Genomic DNA, 16,131 nt, shown 5'->3' on the forward strand with positions numbered 1-16,131 from the left:
ATTTTGGTGCAATTTGTGAGTAAAACTTCAATCTTTCACAGAAATTGCACCAAAAGGCAAGTTAAGGACCAACATTGGAGGCAGAGATTGTCCAATACATCACCTGTTTGCTAGATAACAGTATCATTTACCTCATTGCCTTGATCAATCAAATCAATAATGCCTGCCAACTTCCGGGGAATGACCCAACCAACTCTTCTTGGAAGTCCATATATGTACTTAAATTTGAAGGGAATGCTCTCCAACGGGTAAGAAGAAGCAAGCAGATATGTAGTACTACTGAGTTCTATTTAAGAGCTTAATTAACAATACATAATACAACAATCTAATACATTTTTACCAGCTCTAAGTTGAAAAGGCCTACAATTGGTCATGAGCATTATAAAAAGTTGTTAGAGAATGGATTCTACCTCCAATGGCGACATTCGAGAGGCAGCAGTCGAGCTTGCCCCACTTGTCAGCTGCTGGGAGGCACTTCTCAATCCCAACTGTTGCAGCTGATGGACAACATGTGACATCCTTGGCCGCACGGAAGGAACATGCTGTGTGCAAGAATATACAAGGTCCACCACCTTCTGTATCACAGAATCCTCAGGGATATCAGAGATGATGAGTGGATCCAAAAGTTCAGGGTACCTGTGGGTCTGAACCAAGGGAGTCGCCCACTCAAATATGCTGTGCCAACCCACCGAATCAACTGCCCGTGCGGGCCTACGCCCACTAATAATTTCCAGTAGCAGAACCCCGAAACCGTAAACTTCACTCTTTGTGGTGAGCTCATTTCTATACACAAATTCTGGAGCCAGGTATCCATGATTGCCAGCCATCACCGTCCGTTCATGCATTACTTCCCAAGGAACAAACTTTGAGAGACCCACACCCATTAAGTGTGCTCCGAACTCTTCGTCAAGAAGGATGTTGTTGGCATGGATATTCCGGTGCACCACATGTGGATTCACCTTGTCATGCAGGAACTGATTTGGGAGATGAGGCAGAAATAATAAAACTATGAGATAAAAACGTACTGAGGGAACAAGTAACATACCCATACATTAGTAGACGACTGGGAAATCAGTCAAAGTTTGATTCAGCCATTATCTTTATAAAATTGTAGTCTCAACTTGGTACTAGCCTGGCCACTGGCTTCGCTAGTTCCAAGTAGATCGATGAGTTTTTCTTGATGTAGAATTCTCCAGAGTGACCCATCACAAAAGATCAAAGCAGACATTAAGGAACATTTCATGTGATTTAAGATGTATGGAAAATCCAATCATTTTTGCCTCGTACCAGTCCACAATTAAATTGCATGTCAACGTAAGGAGAGGTTCATCAATCATTACCTACAACTTAATGCCAATACTTAACTGTATCAGCAAACAACTCACGTGGTTTAGCATTTTTTGTGTTGACAATGACTGAAAGTAGCTTAAGTAGACCCATCAAACAACAATATATGTATTGTCAGGGAATGATTGACACACTCAGCCTGTCAGCCATGATATATGATCTTGTTGAAGTAAAATATATCAAACATTGCTTCGAGTTATATTTCATCAATTATAGAGGATGTGAGCAAGTCAGTGAAAGGAGGCATAAGGTCAGACGGGGGTAAGGGACTACTACAGTAAACGTCCGGTAAGTCCTCCGAACTACTACGGTAAACGTCCGGTAAGCCCTCCGGACATATTCTATTTGGGAAGGAATATAGCGAACGGAACTTGCACTTGTGGTTATAGAATAGAAAGTCTCAAAGGTCTATATCAAGACATATGGTGGCTGGCTATACGGTCTTTGAAGCGCTGCAGTGGCTGGAGATCGACAGAGATTGTTGTAGTGGCTGGAGATCGACAGAGATTGTTGTAGGAGAAACCTAATTCTCTCGGGCAATGGTCACGGGTCATCATCTCCCCGATCAATGCCGAAAAGCCTGAACATGACTCATTTTCAGGTAGTAGAGGCGAAAGGTCACCAGAACTCCTCCCGAATCGCAGAAGACAAGCAGAAAATAGGAATCCGATTCACTCAGCCAATTGGACCTGCGGATCCTGCGAATATTACGATTTTGGCACGCATAATAGATGCCGAAAGTGCTCAAAATACAGAGATCTCGAGGAGGAGAAGGAAGGAGATAAACCGAGACTGGATAAGAGAGTGTCCTCTGTTCTTTTTGACATGGGAACCCTGGGGAAATATCCAGAATTTGAAGTAGTAGGTAAAGAAGTGGAAGACCGCAAAAAGAAGCTTAAAAAAATGCTTGATTGGGCGTATGAAAACTGGTTCCTGGGACCTTAATGAGATATGGCAGTGGGCTAGTAAAGAATGGCATCTTCCACTTCTACCAAAACCACTTGTCATTAATAACCAGGAGGTTCCATTCCGATTTGACTCGGAACAGCAGGCATTGCAGGCTCTACGTAAAGGGGGGGATGCCCTGGGTCTTAATATATCCTCCTTGCTCTCATGGAATCCAACGATACACTCTGGAGCCAACAGTTTGCTTAAGATTTTATGATATCCCTCTTCATGCATGGTCATTATCAACTGTTGAAGCTTTGGGAAAGCTAATTGGACATGTGATCCAAGTTCAACTATCAGGGAATCACAATTATTGTGTGGCTTTTCCCTCAGTGAAAGTATTAACAGAGCACTGAAAATCGATACTACCGTTTATTAAGTTAAAAGTGGATAACAATTTCTTAGTTCAAGTGAAGTGCATGCTAGAGGCAGAAAATGAGGAAGCTTCCTCTCAATCAACTAGCCAACTGGGAAATAATATCACCGGCCTTCTACCACCAGCACCGGAGGAAGGTGAAATTTGGAAGAAAGGAAAACCTGGCAGTTTGAGGCAAGATCCGGAGGGCCAAAAGGAACCGTTGAATTCAAAATTCAAATTTACACCTAACCACTCGGTAGTTGAGACCTCACTAGCTGGATCGCTTAGGCCAAGGGTAGGTTCTACAAAGAGGCAACATTAAATGCCCTATCTTTTGAAGAACCTGGTTAGGAGCACCCAAATCGTGGTGGCCTAAATCGGTGCATGGAAAATCGCCAGCCTTTTAAAAGTGCTGCCCTCAATCATAAGGGTAGTAAGGACCGCAGGCTAGGAATAGCCTCGAAAAATGTGAAGCTAGGGTTCAAAAAGTTCTATCGAAGTCGAGACCCCAGAACTTCTATGAAGAGCCACCTCAGATGGAAAGGTGAAAATGAACGGAAATTGCAAAGTTTCCGTGCAAATAAAGTCTTCCCTTTAAGCCGCCTTGATAAGACCAAAATCCCTTACCCTCAAGACGAAGGTAGGAAATGCATGTACACGTTTCCCAAGAAACGGTGGGAGAGAAGTATTTCAAATAGCAAAGTCCAAAAAAGGAAACATTTTGTTTCAAATATAATACAAATGCTAGACAACTATGAGAAATCAGGGGGCCCAAGACCCTCAGATGAGAAGGAAGAAAGAGGTACGTATAATAAAGGAAGGATGCATCGTATGAGAGGTCGGGGACAAAAACGAAGCTACTATGATGTGTCTCCATCAAAAAGCGAGATTGCAAAGGAGTTCAAGAAGCTCCAACTCTCAAAACTTTCGAAGGATGACGCGGTTTTACCCTTGGAACTGTTGCCTTCTGAAATTGAAGGCAGAACACCTATGCTTGATTAGCATATTTGTAAGGAAAAGAATCAGCAGAAAAGTAAGCAATGGCCGGAGGCTAATAGGACAGAAGAAAGGATAAAGAAGGAGATAACGCCCACAGATGAAGGCTCCAAAATGACAAGAGGTTCAATGGAAGTGGAACTCAGTGGTAAAATCAAAACTTGCATTGAGAGGGGAGAGCAGCTATTAGTAGGAAGGATGGAAACTTCTAATGAAGAAAGGGAGGCGTTGAACCCTGGCGTGGAGACCTCGGAAGAGGAAAGGGAAGCATCGTCAGATGCAGAGGAAAAGGTAACCTCTGAGGAATTTGAAAAGATGACAAAATTGGGAGATCACCTGGGAATAGGATACTGGGAGAATATTGGAGAAACAAAGAAAATGTTCATTGATATAGAAAATAGGGATTTCCGGAAAAAGGAAAACCCCCGGGAAGAGGTAGAAGGGAACTTGATGCTCTCAAAAGTTAGGTATCCTCTTTTCCCCTGGATCATAATTTCAGGTTTTTTAGATCGTCTTGAGCTGTTTTGTTAGGGGTTTGGGGACTCTAATGTTGGAAAATTAGTAAAAGAAATTGACCCTCCTACTCTTTGGCCTTTGGAAGCTTTTAGAAGAAGATAGCATATGAGGAAAGGAATCCCAAGACTACCCTTCAAGAGGGGCATAGCTTCCATGGGGTTTTTTTGGTGCTTGAAAAGTTTTGCTCAGAGTTTTTGGAAAATGTCAAGGAATATGTAAAAATTAGTGTAGCTTCAGAAGGAATGGCTTTTCTTTTGGGCCTAGGAGAATGCTCCTGGGCTTAGGGGAATTCTCCAGTGGGACTACTGGTCCCCATTGTATACTTTGCTGGAATGAATATATTTGTCATTTTTCAAAAAAAAAAAAAGATCAAATAACGCCTTCTCCAACAGCTTAAGCTTTTGAAGTAATTGACATGGTATCAGAGCAAAGGTCTTGAGTTCAAAACTACTTGATATTAAAAATCCACATCTAATGGCCAACCCAAAACAGAACCACATGTGCCACGTGTAGGCCAACCCTTAAAAGGAGGGGTCACACGTGAGGGGGAGTGTTAAGAGTATAAAAGATTAAATAACACCTTCTCGAACAGCTTAAGCTTTTGGAGTAATTGGTTGTTTGACAGATCTATAGAACACCAGTTAAACAAAACAAGCTAAAAACCGAACCAAGTAACTTACTCAGTCCCTAGAGTGCAAAATGTTTGTGTTTTAACATAAAGGGGCTATATGTGATCTAAAGAACACCAGTAAAACAAAACAAGAACACAACCGAACTAAGTAGTAACTTTCTCAGTCCCTACTATACAACATGTTTATTTTTACAGAAAGGGGCTATGGCTATGCGAACATAATTTCAGAGTGTATTGATAGAGTGAACTTTGATGATAGGAATGTCCATAATCCATTTTTTTTCAAATTCAAAAAATTTTACCTATGTCTATAAGCCAAAGTTGATTTAAATTTTCAAGGACATAATAGTTAGTTCCTGTCTGGTATATCTGAACACTAGAATCAGCATATGACATGCGTGGTTTAACTTTTTTTGTGTTAACAATAAACCAGAAAGTAGCTCAACCAATGGAAAATATTGTTCCAAGCCTAATATAGAGAAAAGTGGTCCTGTTCCTAGTTGTCTCTGAGACTTGACGACATAGCTCAACATCAAACTCAGTGAATAGGGAGGTAAAAAGTCAATAAAAAACTAGTCAAAAGGAGTGAAACAAATTGAGCAGAGGGAATAGAGTCATATAGCGTTTATTAAACAGAATTGGTAGTCACCAAAAACAGCGAAACCATCTTATCAGGAGGAAGTATATGGAAACCTTTCAGATCAAAAGCAGAACGGCAGAAAAAAACATCAATCTTCTTTCCCTTTAAGTATTAATATAGATGAATTTTTTATTAAGTATATATAATAAGCCCAATGTTTTCAGGGGCAGTAACATGAGGCAAGGTGTTCAACTCTCTTGTGCGGCAAGTGATAAGCCTCAATGTGAGGCAACTTTTTGAGTTTCTTACACAAAAATTTAAAGGGATGACTACCAATGGATGACCATTCGGAAACTAGCACTGCTAGCAACTCCCTGGGCTCTCTGGAAAGAAAGGAATGCCCGAACCTTCAACAATGTGGCTAAGAGTTCGTCATTTAACTACTAGAGGATGAGCTCCTTTATTATCTCTTGGGCTAGGATCCTTCCTGAATTTAGGTTATATTCAACCTTAGATATCAGACGACATTAAATGTGAGATTTGCTCCTCTAAGGAAAGGTCAAAGGTTATAGCCTCCAAATGGTCCTTCCCGGATCCAGGATGGCTAAGTTAAACTTAGATGGGTCAAGCCTAAATAATTTGGGTCCAACAAGGAATGGAGGGATCCTTAGAGACGAGTCGGGGTCGGTCAGGTGGGCCTTTTCGGGGCCTATTGAATTTAAGGAATCTAATGTGGTGGAAGTGAGGGCCATTTTGCTAGGGTTAAGGATTGTGGACCCAGATATATGGATAATCTTATTTGAGGGAAATTCCTTAATGTCATTAGGTGGATGAACAGGAGCTCCCCTCATCCAATGAGATTTCGAAGTTGATCGACGAGATTCAAGATCATGTGGTAGAATGACAAGTCCATTTCCAACATGTTAGGATATTGACTAGGGTTGATAGGGCATCATCAGAGATTTTTGACTTCTAATCAGCTTGACAGGTTTGCTATTTGGTGTATCTTGATGGGATCATGTATCATAGCTTTGACCACCTTGGTCACGGACTCTTTTAATTTTATTTGAAAAAACATCCATCATTTTCAAAAAAATAAATAAAGAAAAATAGAAAACTTAAGAAAAAACCAAAAATAGCATAATTTATAGAAAAAAAAAAGTGTGCTTCATTTCAAAGCATAAATCATCATTAAACTAAATAAAGTATAACCCACTCTTTCAAGACCTTGTGTCAATTGTTGACTTGCCAAGTCGACTCCCTTTTACCTTGCAAAGTTTTTGTCTGAGCCCGTGTTATGCCCTACCAACACCAAGCCAATCAAAATTCCTTTGACTCTCACAATTTATAACTGCAACAACCAAGTACTCAGCCGCGATGCGTAGCGCCACACCGAGTCAACCAGGATTTGCTTTAGACGCATTTTAGTTTGCATCCATGTTTTGAAAACCTGGTATAAACCTCATTTAATAAGATATTACAATCGCATAGAGTCAATTAATGGTTAGTGTTATTGTGGATAAGAGGAAGAAGAAGAAGAGTCAGGAAGAAGATGGAGTCTACTCTAAAGGAGCTCCTATGTAATATGATATATATACAATAATGAGGGTTACATGTAAAAGACCAAAATACCCTCTACACACCCCCTCAAGCTGAAATGTATATATCATACAACCCCAGCTTATTGCAAACATCTTTCAACTTGGATTTAACCAATGGGGTGAGCACATCGGCCAACTGATTTGCAGACTTAGTGAAGATAGTACTAATCTCACCACCTTGAAGCTTCTCATGAATGGAATGACAATCAACATCAATATGCTTCACCCTCTCATGAAACACTGGATTAGAAGCAATACGAATCGCTGCCCTATTGTCAAATGCAAAGGCGCTAGAGATGAAGAACGAATACCAATATATGCCAAAAGAGACCTCAACCGTATCAACTCTCCACATGTGTTAGCCATAGCTCGGTATTCAGCCTCTGCGCTCGATCTAGCCACAATATTATTTCTAACTACGCCAGGAGACAAGATTTCCGTCCACAAACGTATAGTAACCACTGTAGTTGATCTCCTATCTACTAGAGATCCTGCCCAGTTTGCATCTGTGAACCCTTCCCGTCTCATATGATTACTTTTTGAAAAACAAACCTTTCCCAAGAGCACTCTTCAAGTATCTGACTATCTGAAGGGCATCTGGCCAATGTGAAGTACGAGGACAACTCATAAACTGGTTCACTACTCCCACTGTATATGATATGTTGGGTCTAGACACAGTCAAGTACAACAATTTGCCCACCAAACTTCTATACCTAACAGGGTCCTTCAATAACTCTCCCTGATTCGGAAGAAGCTTCACATTAGAATCCATAGGAACCTGAGCTGGCTTTGTTCCTAATGATCCCATCTCCACTAGAATATAAAGAACGTATTTCCTTTGCGGCAAGGAAATACCACCATAGGAGTATGCCACCTCTATACCCAGAAAGTACCGTAGACGTCCCAAGTCTTTAGTACAAAACCCTGTCTGAAGGAACTTCTTGAGTCTCTAAATACCTGACCCATCATCCCCAGCAATCACAAGGTCATCCACATATACAATCAAAAGGATATATGCATCACCAGAGTGAGCACTGAATACGAAGTGATCAACAGCACATTGTCTCAAACCAATCCGCTTTACAGCATCACTGAATCTTCCAAACCTAGCTCGTGGAGATTGCTTTAGCCCATATAACACCTTCCAAAGTGACAAACAGAACCAATCTCCCCCGGAGCAACAAACATCCACAATTAACTATCAAAGAAATGACTACACGAATCGACAATATCTTTGCCACAGGGGAAAAGTTCTTCATATAATCGCCGCCAAGTTCTGAGTATAGCCCTTAGCCATCAAATGGGTTGTCAACCAATCAATAGTACCATAAGACAGTAAACACCCAACCGACAACTAACGGCTTGAGCTGCCCTGTTGTCAAAATGTAAAGGCGCTAGAGATGAAGAACGTATGCCAATCTGTGTCAAAAGAGACCTCAACCATATCAACTCTCCACTTGTGTTAGCCATAGCTTGGTACTCAGCCTCTACACTCGATCTAGCCACAGCATATTATTTCTATCTACGCCAGGAAACAAGATTTCCTCCCACAAACGTATAGTAACCACTGTAGTTGATCTCCTATCTACGGGAGATCCTGCCCAATCTGCATCTGTGAACCTTTCCAGTCTCATATGATTATACTTTTTGAAAAATAAACCTTTCCCAAGAGCACTCTTAAGTATCTGACAATCTGGAGGGAATCTGCCCAATGTGAAGTACGATATGTCGGGTCTAGACATGGTCAAGTACATCAATTTGCCCACGAACCTCCTATACCTACCAAGGTCCTTTAACAACTCCCCCTGATTTGGAACTCGGAAGAAGCTTCACATTAGGATTCATAGGAACCTGAGCTAGCTTTGTTCCTAATGATCCCATCTCCTCTAGAATATCAAGAACGTATTTCCTTTGCGACCAGGAAATACCACCTCAGGAGTATGCCACCTCTATACCAAGAAAGTACCATAGACATCCCAAGTCTTTAGTACAAAACCCTGTCTAAAGGAACTTCTTGAGTCTCTAAATACCTGACTCATCATATCCAGTAATGTAAGCCCAAGGGCACATCCCACTAATGTTTTGATGATCAACAAACCCAAATTGATGGTGGTTAGCTAATGGCTTCTCTAGTGTTGTGATTTAGACATGTTACATTCATATCAACATTTGAAGCTAGAAGATCACGGGCTCGTCTTGGAGAAAGTCAATTCTTGGTGGTCAGCCTTCAACCCGTATTGTCTATCAAAGAATCAAGGGAACCACAAGCGCAAGAGCAAGATAGAAGACTATCTCAAGACAAGGAACGGCTCATGCAAGTGATCAAGAGGATTGAAGCTAGAGAAGACTCAAGGTTCATATGTTTTAGAATGCATTGGAGTCCTCTTGGCATTTAGTGTTTGCATGAATTTATGTTTTCAAATCGCTTTGAAAATCACTTTTCATAGTTCATAAAAGGATTTGAAAAACAAAAGTCTAAAGCCCAAAGACCATGGCCCAAAGTCCCTTAAACTCAATTTTTAAAATCAAGTTTTTTAAAACAGGGCCGGTCGACTGAGCTATGTCGGACGACCGCGGGATGATGGCTGGAATTCCAGCATCAACCTAACTAAAGCGGGCCGGTCGATCGCGGATGGGTTTTCTGAAAATCCAGAAACCGTCCAGGAAGGTCTTGGCGGTCGACCGAGGATGCCCCAGTCGACCGCGGAACGTTTTGAGCGAAATTTTTAAATCAAACAAAAAGCCCTTGGCGGGCGACCGCGGATTCCACGGTCGACCGCGCCATGTTTTTGTGCAAAACTATTTAGTTTCAATCATTTGGAGATTTAGTGAGCTTTGAGGGTTGTATTCGCCTTTAAGAGGCTTGAGAGCTTGTATTCTTTTCTTTCTTCCATTCTTGTATTCTTTTCATCCTTCAAGGCAGTGTGCAATGCAGGAGAACGTCCTTAGAGGCGGATTGTACAACAAGGGTTTGTCCCCTTTGTGACGGAGGTGTTGTTTGTAACGCTTAGTGAGGCGGCGTTGTGGAGTCTCACAATAGTGGAGAAAATCCCACGGAAAGACCAAGTACTTGGGTAGTGGAGTAGGTCAAGTTGTGACTGAACCACTATACATCGCGGTATAGTCTCCTCACTCTCTCACTCTTCTCTTGTGGTGTTGTGGTAACCTCTTTCCTTTTACTTGAATATAATTTGAACAAGGGCTAGAACTAATTAGGTTAATTTCACATACTCTTGTGGTTTAAGAAGAAAATTTTAAAACACCAAATTCACCCCCCTCTTGTGTGTTGCCCTTTGGGATTTCAAGTAATCACAATGTCATCCACATATACAATCAAAAGGATATAGCCATCATCAGAGTGAGCACTGAATACGGAGTGATCAACAACACATTATCTCAAACCAATCCGCTTAACAGCATCGCTGAATCTGCCAAACCTAGCTCATGGAGATTGTTGTAGCCCATATAACACCTTCCAAAGTCGACAAACAGAACCAATCTCCTCCCGAGCAACAAACCCAGGAGGTTGTTCCATATACATCTATTCAGAGAGGTTACCGAGTAGGAAGGCATTTTTAACATCCAACTAATACCATCCACGGTTAACTATCAAAGAAATGAATACACGAATCGAAAGTATCTTTGCCACAGAGGAAAATGTCTCCATATAATCGACACCAAAGGTCTGAGTATAGCCCTTAGCCATCAAACGGGCTTTCAACCGATCAACAGTACCATAAGACAAATATTTAACAGTAAACACCCAACGACAACCAACGGCCTGAGCACCCCGAGGCAGAGGAACCAACTCCCATGTATGGTTAGAGGCAAGAGCCTCCATCTTTGCCTCCATAGCAGAGCGCCAACCTAGATGAGATAAGGCCTCTACAAAAGACTTAGGTATAGCGTGAGATGATAATGATGATAGAAAACTCATGTAAGAGGAAGAAACATGATCATATGAAAAGAAATGAGAGATAAGATGAGTAGTAGACCGTGAACGAGGTTGAGAAGCAATAGGGGACTCAGAAGAAGTAGACAGAAGATCAATACTTGGGCGGATCCACTAGACTGAGGAGGTGGATCGGATTGAGGTGACAGAGAGGAAGTGACAGGCGTATCAGTGGACATCAAGTCATCAACTCACGACAGAAGATCAATACCTAGGGTGGATCCACCAGACTGAGGAGGTGGATCGGACTGAGGTGACAGAGAGGAAGGAGCAGCCATATCAGTGGACACCTACTCGCGCGGATGACGAGTATAAAACTTCACCTGTTTGGATGGGCAGTGATGATAGGGTTAGATAAGGTAGGAGGTAAACCAAACTCAGTGATGACAGGGCTACGTAAGGCAGGTAAGATAGGCAGTGACGACAGGAATATATAAGGGAAGAGGTACCCCATATACAAGAACAAAGCTAGTAGTAGTGGGAAAGAAATAGGAGATATCCTCAGAGAAGGTAACGTCAGCACATACAAAGGTTCATCGAAAGGGTAGGACTATAACACTTGTACCCTTTTTGTTTGCGAGAGTAGCCAAGAAAGACACACCGCTTAGAACGGAGGTCAAGCTCATCACAACTGATGAACAAAGCACAGACAACCAAAAATACGAGGTGTTAAAGGAAATGGATCACCCGAAGGGTGAGGAATGGAAAAAGGAGAACGATCACCCAACACGGAAGATGGAAGATGGTTCCCAAGGAAGCAGGCTGTAAGAACGGCATCACTCCAATAAGTGTTGGAAACCTTCATCTGAACGAGACTCTTTGTGTGGTTTGAGAAAGTGAGAGACAGGGAGAGAGAGAGAGAGAGAGTGAAAGAGAAAAGAGAGAAGAGAAAAGAGAGAAGAGAGAAAGTGGGAAGGAGAAAGTGGCTTTCCTCTTGGGGTTTCTTCTTGGGCTTTTCTTTTGGGATTTTCTCTTGTGGGTTTCTCTCGAGTTACTCTCTTCTACGGTCTTGGGTTGGGAAGCAAGGAAAGGGTTTTCGGTTTTCGGTTTTGGGTTAAATCCATTGTAATCCTTGTATATTGATTTTCTCATAGTGGAAGATCGTGTTTCTCGCCCGTGGAGTAGGCTTGGCCAAACCACGTAAACTCTTGGTGTTCATCTTGTGGCTTGCTTGTGTTTCTTTTATTTTTTTATTTTTCAGTTTAATTTGTGCATGATCGGATCGGATTTGGCCTGTGGATTTTCTTAACACAAGGCATATGCAAGAAAGCCAAAAACAGGAAGCAGTACACATTTTTCCACGACCCAAATGAAATCATTAAGGGGATGTTTGATTGCAGAATAGGCGTTCATGGATAAGACCATGTTCTGGGATTCCTTGTATTCAAGAATAGGCTGTTCCAGATAATTTCTATCCCACATGATATCTATCCTTCAAGAACACTAACGTTTCTAAAGACGAGGATAAGCGGAATACCATCTGTTGGCTAGATTACATTTAACTTTTTGAAGATATGGTGCTTTTTTGTGATAAATTATATATTGAATAGCGTTCAACAATCAAACAGCCTCTAGGAGTTGCATGCAATGATGACTAGGATAGCAAAGTGGATGCTTGAGCTATCATTTAACTTTGGATTATGTACAAAGACGAGAGTTCAAAAACTATACAAAATAAGAGAATAGGAATTGCTATACGGAATCAAACAGAAATTGAAGTCTATCTTAGGACAGCAGGCTGCCATGTGCCAAAATAACTGAGAATATCTAATTACATAGTTCTTAGATGTAATTATGAATTATTTCTAAGATAATTATCTTACTTCCTCTTCATTATGAAGTGCTTTTTTGGGATAAATTTTATCATGGATGGCATGTAAGTCAAACGGCCTCTAGGAGTTGTATGCAATGGTAGCTAGGGCCTAATATAGCAAGGTGGACACTTGAATTATCATTCAACATACTTTGGAATTCTGTATAGTGACAAGAAAATTTAAATGAAGATAAAAGAAAAGCAATCGCTATGATGAATCAAAGAGAGGCAATGTCTATCATAGAAGGATATGCTGACACTGCTAAAATAACTGAGAATCATGCATCATCTAGTTTCATCGTTCTAAAACATATTTGAATTATTTCTAAGAGAAATCTCTTACTTATGTTTCATTAGTATCTGAGGAAATAGCGAAAGAAGATGTGGGGAAGAAGTTGCATTCAATTGAATTGAGCTATGGTCATCAAACGATATCCATATTACGGCATAAAATAGCAAAAAACAATTATATATCATAACGAAAGAAAATATTAGAGCGGCTACTTCCGTTATTGACAGTAATTTAGTTTATTTTGACTAGCAAAGTTCAATCACACCATCGAAGCATAGGGAACAAAATCTCTAAGCTATAAGCCAGCAATTCAACTTGAAAATTGCACAATCTTTTTCAATCATGCGAAATAAACACACCAAAGTAAAACTAAAACATAAATATAGACCAGAATAAAAATGCAGTCCAGATTCACGGTTCTTTGCATTACAAAAGGATCAAAGATGTACACGTACGCAATTCCTTGTGCAAGAGTCGTAGCAACTCTCATTCTCATCACCCAATCCAAGCTCCTGCCCCCCCCCCTTGGTATGTGGTGTAGCCATCTATCCAGGGGCCCATTAGCAACAAACTCATACACAATATAAAGGTTTCCATGATCGTAGCAACATCCTTTCACAGCAACAAGATTCGGATGATGAAGTCTTACAACTCTTCCAATCTCAGAATAAAATTCTTTTTTCCTCTGAAAACTAGACTGCTTCAATCTCTTGACTGCTACCCTCGAACCATCGGGCAAAAGCCCAGTATATGTGCCCCCTGTCTTGGCATCTCCAATAAGTCGGTTTCCTTCACTAAAATTCTTTGTAATTGACCTGACTTCTTCATTCATGAATACTTTCCATGATGGAGGAACCAAGGCAGCTTCTGATGGATTAGATATTTTCGTCGACCTTCTCCGTCTTTTGCTCCGCCTGTATTCAAGGAGCCAAATTACAACAGCTAGGGTGGTAGCAAGAATCAACCCACTAACAATTGCTAGGATGATAAGATACTCCTTGTGGCATTGCTTGTGGTAACATTTATTTTCTGGTGCAAACAAGAATAGAATATCAAAATAAGTTCATGTTTAATTTAATCTCAACCAGGAAGGTTTGGAAAAGCTCAAGCAAGAAGAGAATATCAAAATAAAAATCAAAGGATGGAATGGTATCAGTTGGTCAGAAATACCTATATAAAGCATGCATATGAACTCATGAGACGTATTGCATCTCTCCCCGACTAGAGAAGCATGACCATTAGTCACCAATGTACATAAATCGAATGGATTAATATTGCAGCATGAAGCATTGGTACAATTGAAGTGAAATGGCGATCCTGGAAACACCGACTCGTTCCAACGTGACATATTGTCAGACCATTTCCAACTAAAACCGACGACAGAATTGTAACCTCGTCCACCAACGCAGCAACCATTGATGGTCTCTGCACATAACTTCTGAGCATAACTTAATTCCTGGACTGACGTCAATGCTGCCAAATGTCTGTGATAATCTTGACAAAATGCCTCTGCCCTATCCCAAGATTGGGAACTTCTCATACATTTAAAGCATTTATCCTTATTTGGACCGACTTCCCAATCAGAAGGGCATAATGCTGCCAAGAGAAAATGTTACATTTTAGCACAATAAACACAACGGGTTTTACCCAAGTTATAAATTAGGACATGTGTCAAGAATCAAATAACAGAAAGCTCAATAAGCTGCCATCAATATTTTTAAAGTTTTACGATTTGCAATTCAAATCATATGATTCCATTATGATCTCAAATGGAAGTGAACCACAATTCAAGTTGAATAACAATTACATTTTACAATTTGATTTTGGCTTGCCATCTCATAATATAAATTCAATTGTTAGAACATTGATCCCACCATTTATTTTATGATAATAGAAAACCCATTTAGGCAAAAAAATAAGTACTGGTGCCACCGAAAAATACACAGGAAGGATGATATTGAGGAGGGTTCCTATCCTGTTTCCCTGGGAATTTGGCTTGATCTAGTTACTAGCATTATTTTCAGGAGTCACTGTGTTGGGAATTTAACCGGGTAGAACTCATCCCTAATAGCTAGCCATTAGAGGGAGGGTGCCCATTCCCTTGTAACCCATCCCCATCTATTTCACTTATCCGATGTGGGACTATTTGCTTCTGCGTGGAACCCCAACACACTGCTGAGAGAAATAATTATTAAACAGCGACGCAAAGAAAAGCTTTTATGATACTAGCTCAAAAAAGTTTTCATGCTTTGGTTAAAGAAAGCATGAAATGTGCAAAAATCTTTGCAACCCAGTTACCGAATCATAAGATAGATTGGGAAGGAAAAATAGAACGGGAGCAGGAATAAGCAGAGACATTTGTAAACCCTCCAAATATAAAAAAAGGGAGGTTGTTTTACAGACATAATAGCCATGAATTGTACAGAAGGAGTTTGGCAAAAGCCAAACCTTTCCTTTAGAAGAGAGAAGAACAACTCACCACTTTGAGCCCTGACGAGACTAGTCAGATAGAAGAGGAGGCTCATATTGGAAATCAAACCCATGTTGTAGAGAGAGAGATAGAGAGAGATCTCAACCGATACCCATCTGCTATTCTGCTGTGATTTTACAAGTTTCAGTTCACAAGTTTACAAGTGATGAAGCTACAATTTGGGAATTGGATTGGGGGCGAGAAGAGGGAATAGTAGGGGTCTCATTTTCTATTTTTCCGACATAAATACTAAATGCGTAGCAGAAGAAGGAAGTAGGCCTGTCACCGGACCCGAAAAGCCCAACGGACCCGACTCAGATCCGATCGCACCACCCAAATTCACATGTGATTGGGACCAAGCCATGACCGTCTCATACTCTCATCCTTCAATCCCCAAAAAAAATGTATATAAAAAAAGAGAAATGCTAGAACTCAGGGGCGTCCTTGCAAAAATAAGATGAAAAGCACCCACATTGGTTGCATGTCATCAAAAAACATTTAATGTTCTTTGACTGTTGCATTTTTAGGTGATAAATGCATGGCAACCGGGTGCCACTGTGGACCCCGATCCCGAGGACGCTGGCAAGGATACGAGATCCCCGTCAATACTCTGAGACCTCCACACGT

At 40.9% G+C, this 16,131-nt stretch overlaps 1 protein-coding gene across 1 annotated transcript; it reads right to left on the minus strand.

Annotated features, from left to right (window-relative positions):
* Window positions 1-290: 290 nt before the first annotated feature.
* LOC143866812 (C-type lectin receptor-like tyrosine-protein kinase At1g52310) lies at window positions 291-15,880 on the minus strand. The gene is made up of 4 exons (XM_077376007.1): window positions 15,514-15,880; window positions 14,205-14,630; window positions 13,486-14,063; window positions 291-974 (listed from the first exon to the last, which is right to left on the minus strand). The coding sequence occupies exons 1-4, from the start codon at window positions 15,575-15,577 to the stop codon at window positions 393-395; spliced, it is 1,650 nt and encodes a 549-aa protein (XP_077232122.1). The 5' UTR covers window positions 15,578-15,880; the 3' UTR covers window positions 291-392.
* Window positions 15,881-16,131: the final 251 nt, after the last annotated feature.

The sequence above is a fragment of the Tasmannia lanceolata genome, unplaced genomic scaffold (genome assembly GCF_043159265.1).
Source record: "Tasmannia lanceolata isolate RefF3 unplaced genomic scaffold, GAP_Taslan_0.1 ptg000151c, whole genome shotgun sequence".
In the NCBI taxonomy this organism is placed as follows: domain Eukaryota; kingdom Viridiplantae; phylum Streptophyta; class Magnoliopsida; order Canellales; family Winteraceae; genus Tasmannia; species Tasmannia lanceolata.

Excerpts from the sequence above, each read along its gene's own strand:
- LOC143866812 (XM_077376007.1), bottom strand. The coding sequence starts at position 15,577 with ATGGGTTTGATTTCCAATATGAGCCTCCTCTTCTATCTGACTAGTCTC. Across the intron at positions 14,631-15,513 it reads TCTCGTCAGGGCTCAAAGTG|CATTATGCCCTTCTGATTGG; the intron begins GTGAGTTGTTCT and ends TTCTCTTGGCAG. Across the intron at positions 975-13,485 it reads TTGCACAAGGAATTGCGTAC|TTCCTGCATGACAAGGTGAA; the intron begins GTGTACATCTTT and ends CTCCCAAATCAG.